The sequence below is a fragment of the Scyliorhinus torazame genome, chromosome 17 (assembly GCF_047496885.1).
Source record: "Scyliorhinus torazame isolate Kashiwa2021f chromosome 17, sScyTor2.1, whole genome shotgun sequence".
NCBI classification, from domain to species: Eukaryota; Metazoa; Chordata; class Chondrichthyes; order Carcharhiniformes; family Scyliorhinidae; genus Scyliorhinus; species Scyliorhinus torazame.
Genome location: NC_092723.1, coordinates 131147991 through 131164199, shown reverse-complemented (window position 1 = coordinate 131164199; position 16209 = coordinate 131147991). Strand labels below are relative to the sequence as shown.

The following is a 16209-nucleotide window of genomic DNA, read 5'->3' as shown; positions in this document are numbered from 1 at the left end:
ATTTCTGCTTGGGTCACTGTCTGCGCGGTGTCTGCAAGTTCTCCCCGTATGTGCGTGGGTTTCTTCCGGTTTCCTCCCACAAGTCCCGAAAGATGTGCTTGTTAGGTGAATTGGACATTCTGAATTCTCCCTCTGTGTACCCGAACAAGCACCAGAGAGTGGCGACAAGGGGATTTTCACAGTAGCTTCACTGCAGTGTTAATGTAAGCCCACTTGTGACAATAATAAAGATTATTATTACTTAAAATAAATAACATGAAACTCGTGGCTGGTAAATTTAATCTGGCTTGGTGTGATCTGAAAGGATTGTGTGTTATATAAGTGGCACTGAACTGGAACAGATTCAGTGTTATCTGATCTTAATTAATCTAAGTGTTCTTTATCCATGGCGTGTTTAAAAGTTTAAACAAATGAGTCATTAGTAAATGAATAATGAATGTGCTGAATTTTTTTGAACTATATGGTTGGTTTGCTTTAGTGAAAGACTTGCCTGAGGGAGCAGGGAAAAAGGAAACAGTTGTAGACCTTGACAGACCTAAGAAGTCACCTATAATTACGTGATTGAGGAGGTAGCCAAATAGAGAAATCAAAGTGCTACGTGACGGTGAGGAAGATGAGAACAAGACTGACCATTGCTGTGATGCGCCCTAAGATTACATAGCCTGAAGCAGTCATTCTGTAGATTGAGAGTGAATAATTATCACTCGAGGGATAATTCTCTATTAGACCTCTCCCCAGTAAGAGCCATTCTGCAAAGCACTTCATTGGCTGTAAAATATTCTGGGACACACTGTGGTCATAAAAGACAGTACAGAAATATAAGTATTTGTTTCCTTGTTTTCATTTTATTTATTTATTTTTTCCTTTCTTACTTTCTCTATTTCTTTGTTTTTGTCTCTTTCAATCTTTCTCAATTTTACTCTATTCTCTTTTTGCTTTGTTTGCTTCATTGGCAGTAAAGACTACTCTGAGAGAACCCATGACTTGGACCAATAAGACAGAAAGAGAATGCAACAGAAGAAACCATTCAATCCATTTCTTTCACCAGTCCAGTTTTATCCAATGCTCGGGGCCAGTTATCAGACATTTACTGGAATCCACACAAACTGTTCTGTAAAATCTGCAATTAAAACCTGATACAAACAGGCAAAAAAATCCAGAAACATCATTGCAAATATAGAAATTTATCTGTACAGAACCGCAAGGAGGATATTTTACTGATAAATATTACTGTACAATGCAAGGTGTGAGCGGTGTGTGAGCTACAATTACACGGCACAGTCCAGTCACAGTGTACATTGTACAACGAACAATGCCCCATGTACACTACAGTGAGTCACAGTCACAGGACAGAGTCATGCGATAAATAATATCCAATATTCCAAGGCATAGGATTTTCCTTTTATTATATATATAATGTATATATAATAGAGAGAGATCCTTTACACTGGTTTTAAAGTTGAGTTTCAAGAATTCATGGTGCATTCAATTCTTCTTTTAAGAAGTTAATATAATCGGGTAAAAACAGATTTTTAAATGTTTTTTTGGTCCAATTTACTCTTGAAGAGTGAGGAATCAAGATTTGTGCTGGCTGGAAACTCCTTTCCAGTAATCTAGAATATCATGCAAGTCCTCATCTGTTGCAAACTGTACTTTCTTCCTCAGCGCATACCCTGCAGCGAGGTATTCATCCTTCCTGTGCCATTTCTCATGAGGTTTGTATCGCTCCCAGACCCCCTTGGAGGGTTTGCTGGAGTATTCTGGGCTGGAGGCATAGCTGACGCTGTGGTACTGCGGCGAGAACTGAGTGTAGGCCAGATTTCTCCTGGATCGAGATCGTGGGAGGGCTTCAAGGACACATGGGCTTGGACTCCTCACCTGCTTTCGCTCGCCATGGTGCAAGCCAGCGTACAGGTGTGAGTGGTCACTGTAGGGTTGCATTGGTCCCGTTTCTGATCTTACAATTCGACACGGGGTCCCAGTCAAGATGGCACTGCGTGTCGGAGATGTCCTTTCAATATATTTCGCCTCAGATTTATACCTGGGACCGGCATAGATCTCAGAGCGCACTGACCTAGGGCTACGGATGGAGCAGTTGGATGAGATACTGGGACACTTTGGTGCTGCATCCATACTGCTATGTCTCTTCAGTGGGTGGTAGCTTTCCCGGTAAATAGGGGACAGAAACCCAGATTTCCCTTGGGACTGTTCAGCAACCAGAAAGTCCTGGGAATCCACTGACGACATGGTCCTAGCACTGGGGCCTCGGAAAGAGCTAGTCTCTGTCTGCAGAGCGTCAATGCAGTTATTGATTATCAGATTCACTTGATCCACTTCTTTTGCTATGGTCGATATCTCAGCGGCAGAATCCTGGCTCTCCCCAAACATACTCTCGAGGATGTCTCTGTGATACGGATGTTCTCCTGTCCTCACGTCCATATAATTCCCTCGACTAAGTTTTGGACTTTCGATCACCTCCTGGAGATTGTACTCTTCCAGATCCCCTGCTGATGGCAGAAAAGGCATCCTGGATGACATGATGTCCGAGGGTGGAGCGGGCTTCTGTGCCATTTGGGTGATGGTGATGGTCTCTAGCTCTGGGGCATATTTCAACTCAATTATAGTCTTCTTGGCGTTTCCTGATTTCTTGTTCTTCACTTGCTCCTCCTTTTTTTTGCGCAGGCAATAATAGATCATGCCTAAGATTATGACTATCCCAAAGAGGCAACCCAGAATGGTCATGATGTAATGAGTAGTATTGGAAGCGGCTGGCAATGGCTTTGCTTTGGTTTTCGCCCTTGTAGTGAATGTTACACACGTTTGATTGTATCTCAGCGAATTATGAATGGAAGTCACACAATATGTATAGTTCGTGTGGGGAATTAACTCTTCAATTTTAATTTCCTCCTTTTCTGTGGAAAGGCTCTTTATATCTGTGTACATGCTGTTATTATATTGTACCAATATGTTTTCTTTCCTGATAGGGAATGGAATATGGACCATCAGGGTTGCTGTTGTGTAGCTGATCTCTTTTAACTTTATTACTGGTGTGTCATCAACCTTCATAAAAGGGGTCTGAAAGGATATCAATGGTGTAGATTCTTCACCTGACGGACAATCTTCAGCTTCACAAGGACTTTCTGGGATGGCAGTAGTTGAGGGTTTCTGTGTGAAGATGAACCTGGGATCAATCGAATAAAGATCTTCATTGCACATGGAGGCAAGCACACTCAATGCGTCCTTGGAACTGGCTTGGCCTTGGTTCAGCAAAAGGTACCCAGCAAAATCTGAAGGAGATGTACATTGAGTCCGATCGTAGCTCCTGGTGGTGTTGTTGAACTGCACCAGCCATTTCAGGAAGCCCAGCAAATTGCAGGAGCAGTAAAACGGGTTGCCATAGAGTTCACAAGTCGTGAGCTTGCCAAGACCAAGGAAGGTGGAACTTTCCAACGTTTGCAACCTGTTCATGGACAGGTCAATGTTCATAACATTGGGGCATTCCCAAAAGGAATTGGGACTTACCACCTCAATAAGGTTGGCCTGGAGATAGAGGTATTCCAGCCTCCCTAGCCCCCGCAGGATTCCATCAGTGATGTTTCGAAGCTTATTGAATCCTAGTTGCAAAACACGCAAGTTGTACTGGGCAGAAAAGGCTCCATCCTCAATGTAAGAAATTTGATTTTTGGTCAGATTAAGCTCTGTCAAGTTGCCAAATCTGTTCAGTGAGGAATATTGAACACTTTTGATCTTATTCTCATTCAGCCGGAGGTCCACAATGGTGCTGTTGATGTGCTGAGGAATGGATTCATATGGGGGTTGGTTTTGGCTACAAATTGCCAGCCACACAAATCCTTTCTCCCCTTCAATGAGCCAGCAGTCACCATAAACTCCAGTAGCATTCATCAATGAGATTAGAGAGATCCAGAGAACAAGACTGTGCAGAGCCATCCCCTTGTGCTCTCAGAGTTTGTCAGCATAGAGCATTCAATAGCACCCACCTGCTCAACAATTGATGCTGAATTGTTCTGTGGGCTTTAAATCAAAACTGTCTTTGAAACTAGCTGTTAAATTGAGGTGCCGTTATTTTCTTGTTCATATAATTCATGATACTTCCCTACTCCAGTTTTCTTTATGTTAGCTTCTCCTTTGATTCCTTTGTACTTCCAGAACATTTCTTTAGATAATTTCATCTGCTTTTCTGGAAAATAAAAACAGAGAAAAATGCAGTGAAGATTATCTGAAATCATTTTTGGTCAGGTTGTTTTCCTACTTTAGATTTCTTGCCAGGCAAACTAGTCCTAACTGCTTTTCAGCTGCTCCCGTTCTGCACCTGCTAACACTAGTGTTTTCCATTCTATTTTAGCACCGTATTCACTCGCTGCTCCCTTTATTTTTTCACTGCTTATCTGCCTGACATTTAAGACAAAACATTAGTCCTAATGAGGGCTTTTTGATAGAATAAATAAGGAGAAACTGTTTCCATTGGCATGAGGGTCAGTAACCAGAGGACATAGAATTAAGGCATTTGGCAAAAGAACCAGAGGAAAGAAATGACTTTTTAAAAAACAGTAAATTGTTCTGATCATGAATGCAGTGCCTGAAAGGCTGGTGGAATTGGAATCAATAATAACTTTCGAAAGGAAACTGAATGACTATTAAAAATAAAATAAAAAATACAGGGCAGCACGGTGGCGCAGTGGTTAGTGCTGCTGCCTCACGGCACCGAGGTCCCAGGTTCGATCCCGGCTCTGGGTCACTGTCCGTGTGGAGTTTGCACATTTTCCCTGTGTTTGCGTGGCTTTCACCCCCACAACCCAAAAGATGTGCAGGGTGGTGAATTGGCCATGCTAAATTGCCCCATAATTGGAAAAAATTTATTGGGTACTCTAAAAACACAAAAAATTTAAAAAAATACAGGGAAATGGGGAAAGATAAGAATGGAGTGGGATCAATCGCACAGCTCTCTCAAACAGCCGGAGACTCAGTGGACCAAATGACCGTCTGTGCTCTATCATTCTATGAGTCTAATGTAACTTTAACCTCTCTCTTTCAGATTCTCATATGCACTTTCAGCATGTTCTACTATTCCTTTGAGAGGGCCAAATCTATTTGGGATAAGTTTTAAAGTCTAGACCGAGTAAGAGTGATGATGGCTCCTTTCTCTGAAGGGGACTGGAACTGTTAAATTTTGTATGTTATTGTTCTTCACAAAGTGTGAAATTGCTCCCATTATTTATCTGTCATAAAATGTCCAGCCATGTGTTCTTCATCGTTGAGTCACCTTTGATAGATTCATACCATATACCATGTATCAGTGAAGGCTCTCAGTGGACAGATTCAAGAATCATATAGTATACATGGATATCATTTAGCCGATAGTGTCTGTGTTGGCCATTTTAAAGAGCTGACCAAAGAACACTGTTCTTTCCCCATTGCCCAGCAATTTCATCAAATATATATATTTTTGAAAGTAGCTAATGAATCTGCTTTCACTTCATTTCCATACAGTGCATCCCAGATCGTAACAAGTTGCTGCATTAAAGAAAACTGCAGATCTTCTTCCTGGCTCTTTTTTAACATCTGTGTCTGCTGGTTACCTACCCATCTGCGCTGTATAACAGCACGCAGACTCCCCTGTTAAAGGCAGCATGCAGCTGAGTCTTACGTGCCAATTTACTCTCCAGTTTTTTCTTGAGTTGGGCTGATCTTTGCTTGGGATTCAGTTAATGTGTTTTAACTGGCCTCAACATCTTTAGACTATTGAAGTGAAAGTTTCTGCTGCTCACAATGGGGGGTGTGCATGCATGTGCGTGTGGCAAGTGTGCTTTTAGACATCTTAGGCTTTAAGATAAAAGGAAAATAGTGTGCATGCTGGAAATCTGAACAGTAACACAGTGGTTAGCACTGTTGCTTCACAGCGCCAGGGTCCCAGGTTCTATTCCCGGCTTGGGTCACTGTCTGTGTGGAGTTTGCTCGTTCTCCCTGTATCTGCTTGGGTTTCCTCCGGTACTCTGGTTTCCTCCCACAAGTCCCGAAAGACTTGCTGTTAGGTAATTTGGACATTCTGAATTCTCCCCTCTGTGTACCCGAGCAGGCGCCGGAATGTGGCGACTAGGGGCTTTTCACAGTAACTCCATTGCAGTGTTAATGTAAGCTTATTTGTGACAATAAAGATTATTATAAAAACTGAAAATGCTGTAAATGTTCAATTGGTCAAACAGCATCTGTGGAGGGAGAAACTGAGTTAATGAAAGATAACTCTTTTTCTCGCTCCACTGATGTTATCCGACCTGCTGAATATTTCCAGCATTTTCTGTTTTTGGGTAGGTCCCAAGCTTTGGAATTCCCTGCCTAAATCACGCTGTCCCTCTCTTCTTTTTTAAATCACTCCTTAAAACCTACCCTTTTGATCAAACTTTGGCTCACCTGTCCTAAGATGGGATTTACCTACTGCCAGGATCATCTGGTCCTGCCAAAAGTCAATGGACTGCCAAATCCTCTGTGACGAGTCCTGCCACAACGGGGTCAGAAAATCCCAGACCTTGAGTCTGCTTAAGTGGCTGGTATCAATTATTTTTTGTTTGATTAAGCATTTTGGGATGTTTTCATAGAATTTACAGTGCAGAAGGAGGCCATTCAGCCCATCAAGTCTGCACCGGCTCTTGGAAAGAGCACCCTACCCAAGGTCAACACCTCCACCCTATCCCCATAACCCAGTAACCCCACCCAACACTAAGGGCAATTTTGGACACTAAGGGCAATTTATCATGGCCAATCCACCTAACCTGCACATCTTTGGACTGTGGGAGGAAACCGGAGCACCCGGAGGAAACCCACGCGCACACTGGGAGGATGTGCAGACTCCGCACAGACAGTGACCCAAGCCGGAATCGAACCTGGGACCCTGGAGCTGTGAAGCAATTGTGCTATCCACAATGCTACCGTGCTGCCCAAATGTTTTATTACATTAAATGTTTTATATAAATATGCATTACTGTTGTTGAAGTCTATCTCATCCTATTTATCCTTGGACCTGCGTTCACATGTCAGCAGACATGATTTCACTCTTTACCGGCCCTGCAGGACCTCGTAACTAAGCAACTCTTTCCCTTCTTTATTCTCCTCTGCCTCAAGCAATCCAGAATCTTTTAAAACCCTATCTTGGTGTTATTTAATTACTACCTTCTTGATTTACCATGCCTATATCTCTTACATCTATCAACCCCTTGCACACTGTGGCCTGGCCCATCACTATAGTCATTATTTGTTTTATTAGTTGCGATGTGGCAGTGCATTGGGTCCAAAACTAGGGGTCATCAATATCAGATAGTTGCAAATAAATCCAATAGATAATTCAAGAGAAATCTCAGTGAGTTATTAGAATGTGGAACTTACTACCATATGGGAACAGTTGAAGTAAATAGCATAGATGTGTTTAAGGAACATAGGTCACAGAATCACAGAATTGTTACAGCATAGGAAGCTGTTCAGCCCATCATGTCTGTGCTGGCTCTTGAATGAGCAATTCACCGAGTGCCACTCCTCCACTTTCTCCCTATAACCTATAACATTCTTCCTTTTTAGATAATAAGTACAGATATGTACATGAGAAAGAAAGGATTAGAATGATATGCTGAAGGGTTAGATTGAGTAGTGTGGACATATGCTCATGTGGAGCACAAACATTAGATTAGACAAGTTGATCCTAATAGAATCTTTCTGGTTTGTGTGTTATGTAAATCCATGCATTAATTAATGGCACACACAGCAGTAAAAGGGAATATAATTTCCCTTTAACTATACTGCTCGCTGTAATGCTTAGCAACAGATTGCTTGTGCACCAAACTGTTTAAATAATACAGGCCTCCAAGAAGGATGTGAATGTGTAAAATACTGCAGTGAAGGATCAGAATGGGAAAATCATATGACTGTTCGAAGATATCTGAAGAGAATTATAGGTATCGAACTGTAAATCAAAAATTTGACTGTCCAGTTAATATGTTAATCAGGAATCTATTAGACATAAAACTTAATTTCCTGCCTGCTGGCCCACAATATCTTATGAATTTACAGCCTGTTTACATCTCTTCTGATTGTTATTTGTATTGAAGGCAATCAAAATATTGTTCAAAGGCAATACCAACATCTTGTATTTATAAGTTCCTTGATAACCTATCCCAAGGTATTTCACAGGAATATTATCAAATAATGTTTAATACAGCCACATGAGGAGATATAAGTAGTTTTTAAGGAGTATTTTTAGAAAAGAGAGAGGTTTGGGGAAAGAATTCCTGTTTCAGCTCTAGGCAGCTGAAGACATGGGCCGAGATTCTCCGATATCGCAGCCAAGTGTTGACGCCGATGTCAAAATCGGCGCGAGCGACGCCGGAGTCAACGGGTCTCCAGGCCCAGTAATTCTCCTGTTCTTCGGGGGCTAGAATGGCGCCGGAGTGCTGTGCACTGCTCCGGTGCCGAAAGCCGGCCCTGCATGGCTGGCGCGGGTCCACGCATGCACGCGATGGCAGGCGAAGATCCGCGCCGGCCCCCATGCAACATGGCGGAGCCCTACAGGGACCCAGCATGGAGTAACATAGGCCCCCACCTGGAATGAGTGCGCCTGCCGATCGGTAGTTCCCGATCGCGGGCCTGGCCACCGTGGAGGCCCCCCCCCCCCCCCCCCGGAGTCGGATCTCCCTGCCCCCCCACCAGGATGGCCCCTGCAGCCAGAACGCTGAGGTCCCGCCAGGTGGGACCATATGTAACCACGCCGGCGGAACTTGGTGGGCACTTTGCCTGTCGAGCGCGGAGAATCGCCGCGGGGGTGACCGCACGGGCGCGATTGGTCGCCGGAGAATCGGTGGCCCGGTGTCGGAGCGGTGTGGCGGGATTCTCACGCACCCCCCCCCCCCCGGCGATTCTCCGACCCATGCGGGCTCGGAGAATCCCGGCCATGGTCACCAATGGTGAAGTGATTAAAATGGGGGCAGGGCAGAGATTTCAGAGGTCTGTAGACCATAATGAGCGTAGGGCAACGATTACAGAGGTCTGTAGGGCTGAAAGTGTTGGTGTAAGTCGCCATGGGTCCAAAGGAAAAAAATGTCATTGATGTATCTGGTGTATAACTGGAAGAGCTGACAGTGATAGGGAAGGACATGGCCTTGGAGGGATTTGAAAACAAGGATGAGAATTTTTTATTTTTGAGGCATGCTGGACTTGTTGCCACTGTAGGTCAGCGAGCACATGGTGATGGATGAATGGAACTTGGTATGAGTTAAGACATGGGCAGCAGAATTCCCCGGTGAGCTTAATTTAATGGTGACTGACTTGGAGAGTGTTGAAATAGTCAGGTCTAGAGGTAACAAAGTAATGGATAAGTGTTTCAGCAGCAGATGAGCTGATGCAAAGCTAGAGTTCAGTGGGCGCAATTCTCCCATCGGGAGTCTAAGTGCCGACGTCGGAGTGAAAACCGGAGTGTTTCACTCCGGTGTCGGAGCCCGCTCCCAGCCCCCTATTCTCCCGCCCCCGGGGGGCTAGGAGCGGCATTGCGTCATTTACGTGCGCTGGGCCTTGGCGCCGCGTAAAAGAGGCGGTGTGTAAATGACGTCACTTGCGCATGCGCGGTTGCCATCCTCCCCGAGGCTGCCCCGCAAGAGGTTGTCGGATGGATCTTGCGGGGTGACGGAGGAAAGGAGTTCCTCCTTCAGAGAGGCCGGCCCGCCGATCGGTGGGCACCGATCGCAGGCCAGACCCCATTTGAGGCCCCCGCCCGGTGCAGGAACCCCCCCCACAGGCCGCCCCCCCCCCCCCCCCCAGCGTTCCCGTGCTGTTCCTGACTGCAGCGACCAGGTGTGGACGGCGCTGGCGGGAACACGTCGTATTGGGCAGGCAGCTCGGCCCATTCGGGCCAGAGAATCGCCGCTCGCCCGTTGCGAGCGGCGATGCTCCCAGCGGCCAGCCGTGATCCTCACTGCGCCGGTTTGGGGGGGGTGGGAGAATCGCGGTGTGGCGGGACACACACGGCACCCTGGCGATTCTCCCACCCGGCGTGTGGGGGGAGAATTCCGCCCATAGAATCTACAGTACAGAAGGAGGCCATTCGGCCCATCGGGTCTGCACCGGTCCCTGGAAAGAGCACCCTACTTAAGCCCATGCCTCCAACCCCATCCCAGTAACCCCACTTAACCTTTTTGACATTCAGGGGCAATTTAGCATGGCCAATCCACCTAACCCGTACATCTTTGGACTGTGGGAGGAAACCGGTGCACCCGGAGGAAACCCATGCAGACATCAGGAGAAAGTGCAAACTCCACACAGTCACCTGAGGCCGGAATTGAACCTGGGTCCCTGGAGCTGTGAGACAGCAGTGCTAACCACTGTGCCACCGCACCGAGTTGGGTGATATGTATGTGGAAATCAGCAGTCTTGAAACATTTTCCTCGTGTTGCCTTCAGTAGGATGCAACAGAACACGGGTCGTTTGTTATTTAAAGAAGCGTTACATTGTGGAATGGCTATTTTTTAAATCTGCTCTTTAAAAATCAAATAAATAATTAAATGTCTCAGAGACATTCCAAAGTGCTTCAAATAGAATGAATCACATCATACCTTGACCACAACAGGTCGACAGGTTTAGCATTTTATCGAACACTGCCCCCAACAGTACAGTGCTTCCTCAGTTATGTGTTGAACTGTCAACATGGATCATCTGCTTAGCTCCTGGAGAGGGATTCAAAGCTTTAATTTTCCGAATGGGAGAGGAATTAGTTCTGGGTTAAGAAGGAGGGGGGGAAATCGGTTAGGAATCCTGCTGCTGACAACACATCATTGGATAGTGCAAACATGGACTTATGTGCGGTCAGGGTTCCCCATCATTATCAGATAGTATGCTGTCATTTAGAATTTCTACTTGATAAGGGAATTATAGGTTTTCCTATACTGCATGAAATTACTCATAAATCAGAGAAAAGAAAATAATGGGATGGATTTTACGGCAGAATGGATTACCCACACCCTTGAACTACAGTTAAATGCCATCTCACCAATGTGAAATCCAGTTGCCCAGTGATGATAATATGCTGCGGGCAGGATTAATTGGATCACAGTGGGACATCCACTGCTCAGGGACATAAAGTCCCATCCTAGAGAGCTGATGGGTATTCTGATTGGCTGGCAGATCTGTCCCAGCAGTGCCAGAAGAGAATAGTGGCCACTGCTGGGAGTCTTGAAGAAGAAGTGAAAATCTCAACTGGACTTCAAATGAGTCCAGGTTTTTGGCTTGCTATGGCTAGGAAAGCTCACTGAGGTGGGGAGGGGGTTACAGAAGCAGGTGGGGGAAAGTCAAAGGGAGGGTACCATCTTGGGGGTGGGTGCTCCTGATGGACATAGGGGATTTCCCAAAGGAGGTATATCCCTTCCTGCCCACCAGCAGCTTGTCCAATGAAAACTGCTGGGCTGTTTCCCAGTGCCTTCACGTTCCCCCACAGACTGAAAAATTGTAACAGACATGGAATGACTCCCTTTAAATGGCAATTAATTGTCCATTTAAGGGCTTCAGTAGATCTCCTGGACTGGCTGCCTGATGCCTTACCTGTGTCAAGTCAGGAGTGGGCAGGAAGGAGGTGGACTGACGAGCTGCTTTATTTGACATGCTCCCCCACCTTTAAATGTGCCAGCAGGGGACCGTCAAATTCACCTCAATCTGTGTGGAGAGTGCAACGGAGTTGTAAAATGCTGAGAGAATATGATTATTGCTAAATTTTAGATATAAATACAGCCATGACCTTGGTTTAATTTGCAATCGCTGAAGCATCCATCTCTCACAGCCATCACTTTGCAAAGTGTGAATGAAGATGGTAATGAGATGTAACAGTGATTCAAAGTCAAAATTGTAAGGCTGGTATAGGTCCTTGAAGCTGCACAGCTTCCCCCCCATTAGAATCTACTTATACAAGTGTCATCTGTGTCTGAGAAGCAGATTTCTGTTACTGGCTTCCAGTGTCTGAGTCTGCAGGGATATGCCCTGTCACATTTTTAAAAATTTATATAGCAAAAAATTTTAATGAAGGAGTAATGCTCCTGTCTCGGCCATCTTCTGAAATTGAAAAGCTGAGATAACTCAAAAAAGTTTGCATTAGCGTGTGGCTTGTGAGAAAGAAAGCAAAACATTGCATTTTTATTCATGTCCTTAGGACTTCCCAAAGCTCTTTCCAGATAGTTTTGTTCTTTTGCAGTTCAGTCACTGCTATAATATTGGAAACACGGCAGCCAATTTTCACACAGCAAACTCCGACAAATAACAATGTGGTAAATGACCAGTTAATCTCTTTTTGTGATGAATATTGGTCCCCTTGGGAGAAATTCTCTAATTCGTGCCTTACGATCTTTCTTATGAGTGGGTAACAGGGCTAAAAATAGCTTCCTGGAAGAATCTCAGTGCATAAATTCACTGGAATTAAGCCAAAATATCTAGAGTGGGGCTTGAACCAAAGATCGTCTGAAAGATTAGAATGTTACCCACTGAGCCAAGACAGACACTCGAAAACGGAAGAGAAAGAAGTCTAACTGTTCCGAATTTATTGAAAATAATGAATTGGAGTCGAGATGGGGCAATGTGTCTTGGCTGCTATAGAATAAGTATTATTAGTTCTATAAAATGTAGAACTTTACAGCTTAGATGGTAAAAACCAGGATGCTGTCCATGTTAATAAAACAAAGAATGAGTGTGAAAGAAAGAGAGGTTAAAAGTTCGAGAGAGAGGAGTCAGTCATCTACAGACAAACATTATCTTGCAACCTCTTCAAAATCATAAGGGATTTTGATGGAGAACTAAAGGCAAAATTGTTTTCACTGGCGGATTGGTCAGTAATCGGAGGGCGGAGATTTAGGATAATTGCTAAAAGAAACAGATGGGGAATGAGGAGAAAATATTTTCTGCAGCGAGTTGTTATGATCTGGAATGCATTGCCGGAAGGGATGGTAGAAGCAGTTTCAATAATAACTTTCAAAATGTAATTCCATATGTACTAGAAGGGAAAAACATTGCAGGACTATGGAGAAAGAGCAGGGGGTGGGGCTAATTGCAAACTTCTTTCAAAGGGTTGGCACAGGTGTACTGGGCCGAATGGCCTCCTTTTCTATGTGCCTCTGTTAAAGAGTTTTTTTAATGAATGTATATAATAAATGTCCCAGAATTGAGACAATGTGGAGAGATTATCATATCCAGGAATAAGAGCAAAATACTGTGGATGTTGGAAATCTGAAATAAAAACAGAGAATGCTGGATAAACCCAGCAGGCCTGGCAGCATCTGTGGAAAGAGAAACAGAGTTAATGTTTCGAGTCCAGATGACCCTTCTTCAGAACTGAAAATGGGTAGAAATATAAAGAATTATAGGATGGGAGATTCAGTTGAATTATATAATTCTTTACATTTCTATCCCTCTTCAGTTCTGTAGAAGGGTTGTTCTGTAGAAGGGTCATATGGACTTGAAACATTAACTCTGTTTCTCTCTCCACAGATGCTGCCAGACCTTCTGAGTTTATCCAGCATTTTCTGTTTTTATATGGTATGCTGGAATCCTGGGAACAGCCAATGTAAGGAGAATTTTCTGATAAAGGGCACAATTTAACATGCAAAAAAAGGTTCCGTTTTGGGCATGTATAGTGGGGTCTTTCTCGGCACCAGCAGCGCTGAGAAAGACTCCGCTATCTAACGGGACTCTGCTGTTTTTTGGCCTAGGCGAGGAATACCCCGCCGAGGCCACACTTAGTTCACTTCAGGAAGAGATCGGGGCGCCATTTTTAAATCCCGCCTGAAATTTCAGTCAGTCTCCCTTGGAATCCCTACCGCCCTCTGGACCCCCGACTGCCCCAACCTACCTCTTCGGGGGTCCTCGAGGCCCCCCTCACTCCACTTCTTAAGGGCAGGGCACCCCCGGGCCCGATCCCTGGCATGGGCAACCTGGAACCCGGGTACCTTGGTCCTGCCAGCCTGGCACACTCCAGGGTGCCCGGGGGGCCATGCCAAGATGCCAGCTGGCAGTGCTAAGGTGCCCAGGTGCCAGTGGGAGTCCCAGGGTACCACCCTGCCCAGGGCTCGACCATCCGGGGGTGTCCGCTAGTCTGTAACCCCCCCCAAGGTGCCGTTACGCCTAGTCCACATTTGTGTGGACCAGCTCTAAATGGCATCATGGCGACATATATCTGGCTACGACGTTAGTTCTGGGTCTCAGGAAAATTGGACACACACATATTTAGGCTCATTTAAAAGTGTTAATTGGATCTCGCCCAGTGAGGCCAAGATCATGATGTCTCACAAGATCTTGTTATATCTCGTGAGGCGCTCTGAGCATCGCAGATCTCACGAGGGGTCTCTCGAGATTTAACGGCCTTGTTGTGTCACCAAGTAGCGCGCAACAAGGCCATTAAATATTGCCCAACATTTCAAGATTTCAAAAACATTCATCAGCTGGTTCTTTAGTAGTAAAACAACCAATATTATTATCTAAGAGTCCATGGAAGACCTTACAAGTTAGATGGTCTTGGCAAGTGTTAATTCAAAAGTATTAAATTTTGATTTCATAAAAAGAAAGCGTTTTCACAAGTGTATAGGCAGCTTTAATGAAACCCATTAAAACTAGAGGCTTGCAAGAACATGACCAGGATGCCCATTCCTGATGGCTGAAACACTGAATATGATTGATGCAATGTCAATGCTGGCGTTAGCTCCATGGCAGAATAGATAAACTCAAATATAGTTCGATGAGCTGAATGTATATTTAATCAGACCACAAATGCATATTCATGAGAATCTTAAATTGCAGTCTGTAATATATGCACAAAATAAGCACTTGTCGGAGGCAGCTGATTGCAAGTTGCCCGAATACACCAATATGATAGTACAAATGCTAGTTTTAGGCTAATTAACTATTTGCCCAGATTTAGGAGATTTACTTATTTCATTGTGTTATTCACACTATGTTTTAAGGTCCTGACTCAGAGATTTTCTTGCAGCTTGTGTGTATGAATATGTGTACGTATGGGTAGGCGTGTGTGGGCAAGGGATGCTTTGTACATTTGGGTGTAGGCATCTGATCTGTTTGCAGGCATTAATTCACATTGTGCTCTGTCTACTTCCAGAATGGCCTGTTGCAACAGTAACCTCCTTCCACCATCACCAGCCACCCCCCCCCCCCCCCCCCCCCCCGCACCGTTCTACTCCCACCTCACTAACTTGTCAATAGCCTTTGGCAGTATTTAAATGAATAATGTTGTCACGGCAGCAAATGAGTGTGAATGGTCACTGGATTGAATCATCTCTTGTTGCCTCTGAAACCTCCATATGATCCAGTCTTAATGTCTTGAGATTATAACCCCTTGAGAGCTAGGGGTGAACCCAAAAGCAACTTTAAAATATGTTAACATTTTACATCAACTAGATTTGTATTCCCTGTAATGTAGATAATGTAGATGGTTAATAGTATTGAGATTGAGCTTTTTTGACTGAAAGAAATTGACAGTGCTGCAAGAGGGAAACAATTTCAGAGTCTAGGACAAGGGAATCAGTGCCAGGCCATTCCGGAGATAAGAAATGGGTGGTAGAAGTATGCAATTGTCTCCCACTAAAAATAGGTGCTGTTGTCTTCATTAATAATTTTACATATATGATTGATAGATGTCTTCTAGACAAATGTATAAGAGATAGAGCCTGAAGGTAGGTGAATGGAGTTAAGGTACAGATCAGCCATGATCATCTTTAATAGGCTCAAGGGGCAGAATGGCCTAACCTTGTTACTATGCCCAGAAGTATTTACATATGTTCACATTTTACAATTCTCAACCAGATGTTCAAATATTTTCATGGCCTCGCTGCTCCCTATTTCTGTAGCTTCCTGCAAGTGTACAACCCTGCAAGATCTCTGTAGTCCTCAAATTCTTTAAAAAAAAAAAATTATTCTCTTTTTTCACATTTTCTCCCGCATTTACACCCATCACCAATAAACAATAATTAGTAAGATATTCAATCCCCATAACAATAACAACAATACCATCCTCCCACCAACCCCCAAACATCAGCCCGCATGCTTACATAAACAAATGACAAAAAGGAATCCGCGATTACCCATAGTCACCCTTAATATACACAGCCCCCCCCCCCCCCCACTCATGTTCGATGTTATCCAGTTCTTGAAAGTGCATAATAAATAGTGCCC

At 44.4% G+C, this 16209-nt stretch overlaps 1 protein-coding gene across 2 annotated transcripts in view; it reads right to left on the bottom strand.

Annotated features, from left to right (window-relative positions):
• Positions 1–868: 868 nt before the first annotated feature.
• LOC140394146 (protein ELFN1-like) overlaps positions 869–16209 on the bottom strand; it is a 309934-nt gene continuing 294593 nt past the window's right edge. For both annotated transcript variants that reach the window (XM_072481035.1, XM_072481036.1), the window contains exon 2: positions 869–4198. In XM_072481035.1, coding sequence (XP_072337136.1) covers positions 1576–3948 — 2373 coding nt within the window. In that variant the 5' untranslated portion in view covers positions 3949–4198 and the 3' untranslated portion in view covers positions 869–1575. The remainder of the gene's footprint in view (positions 4199–16209) is intronic.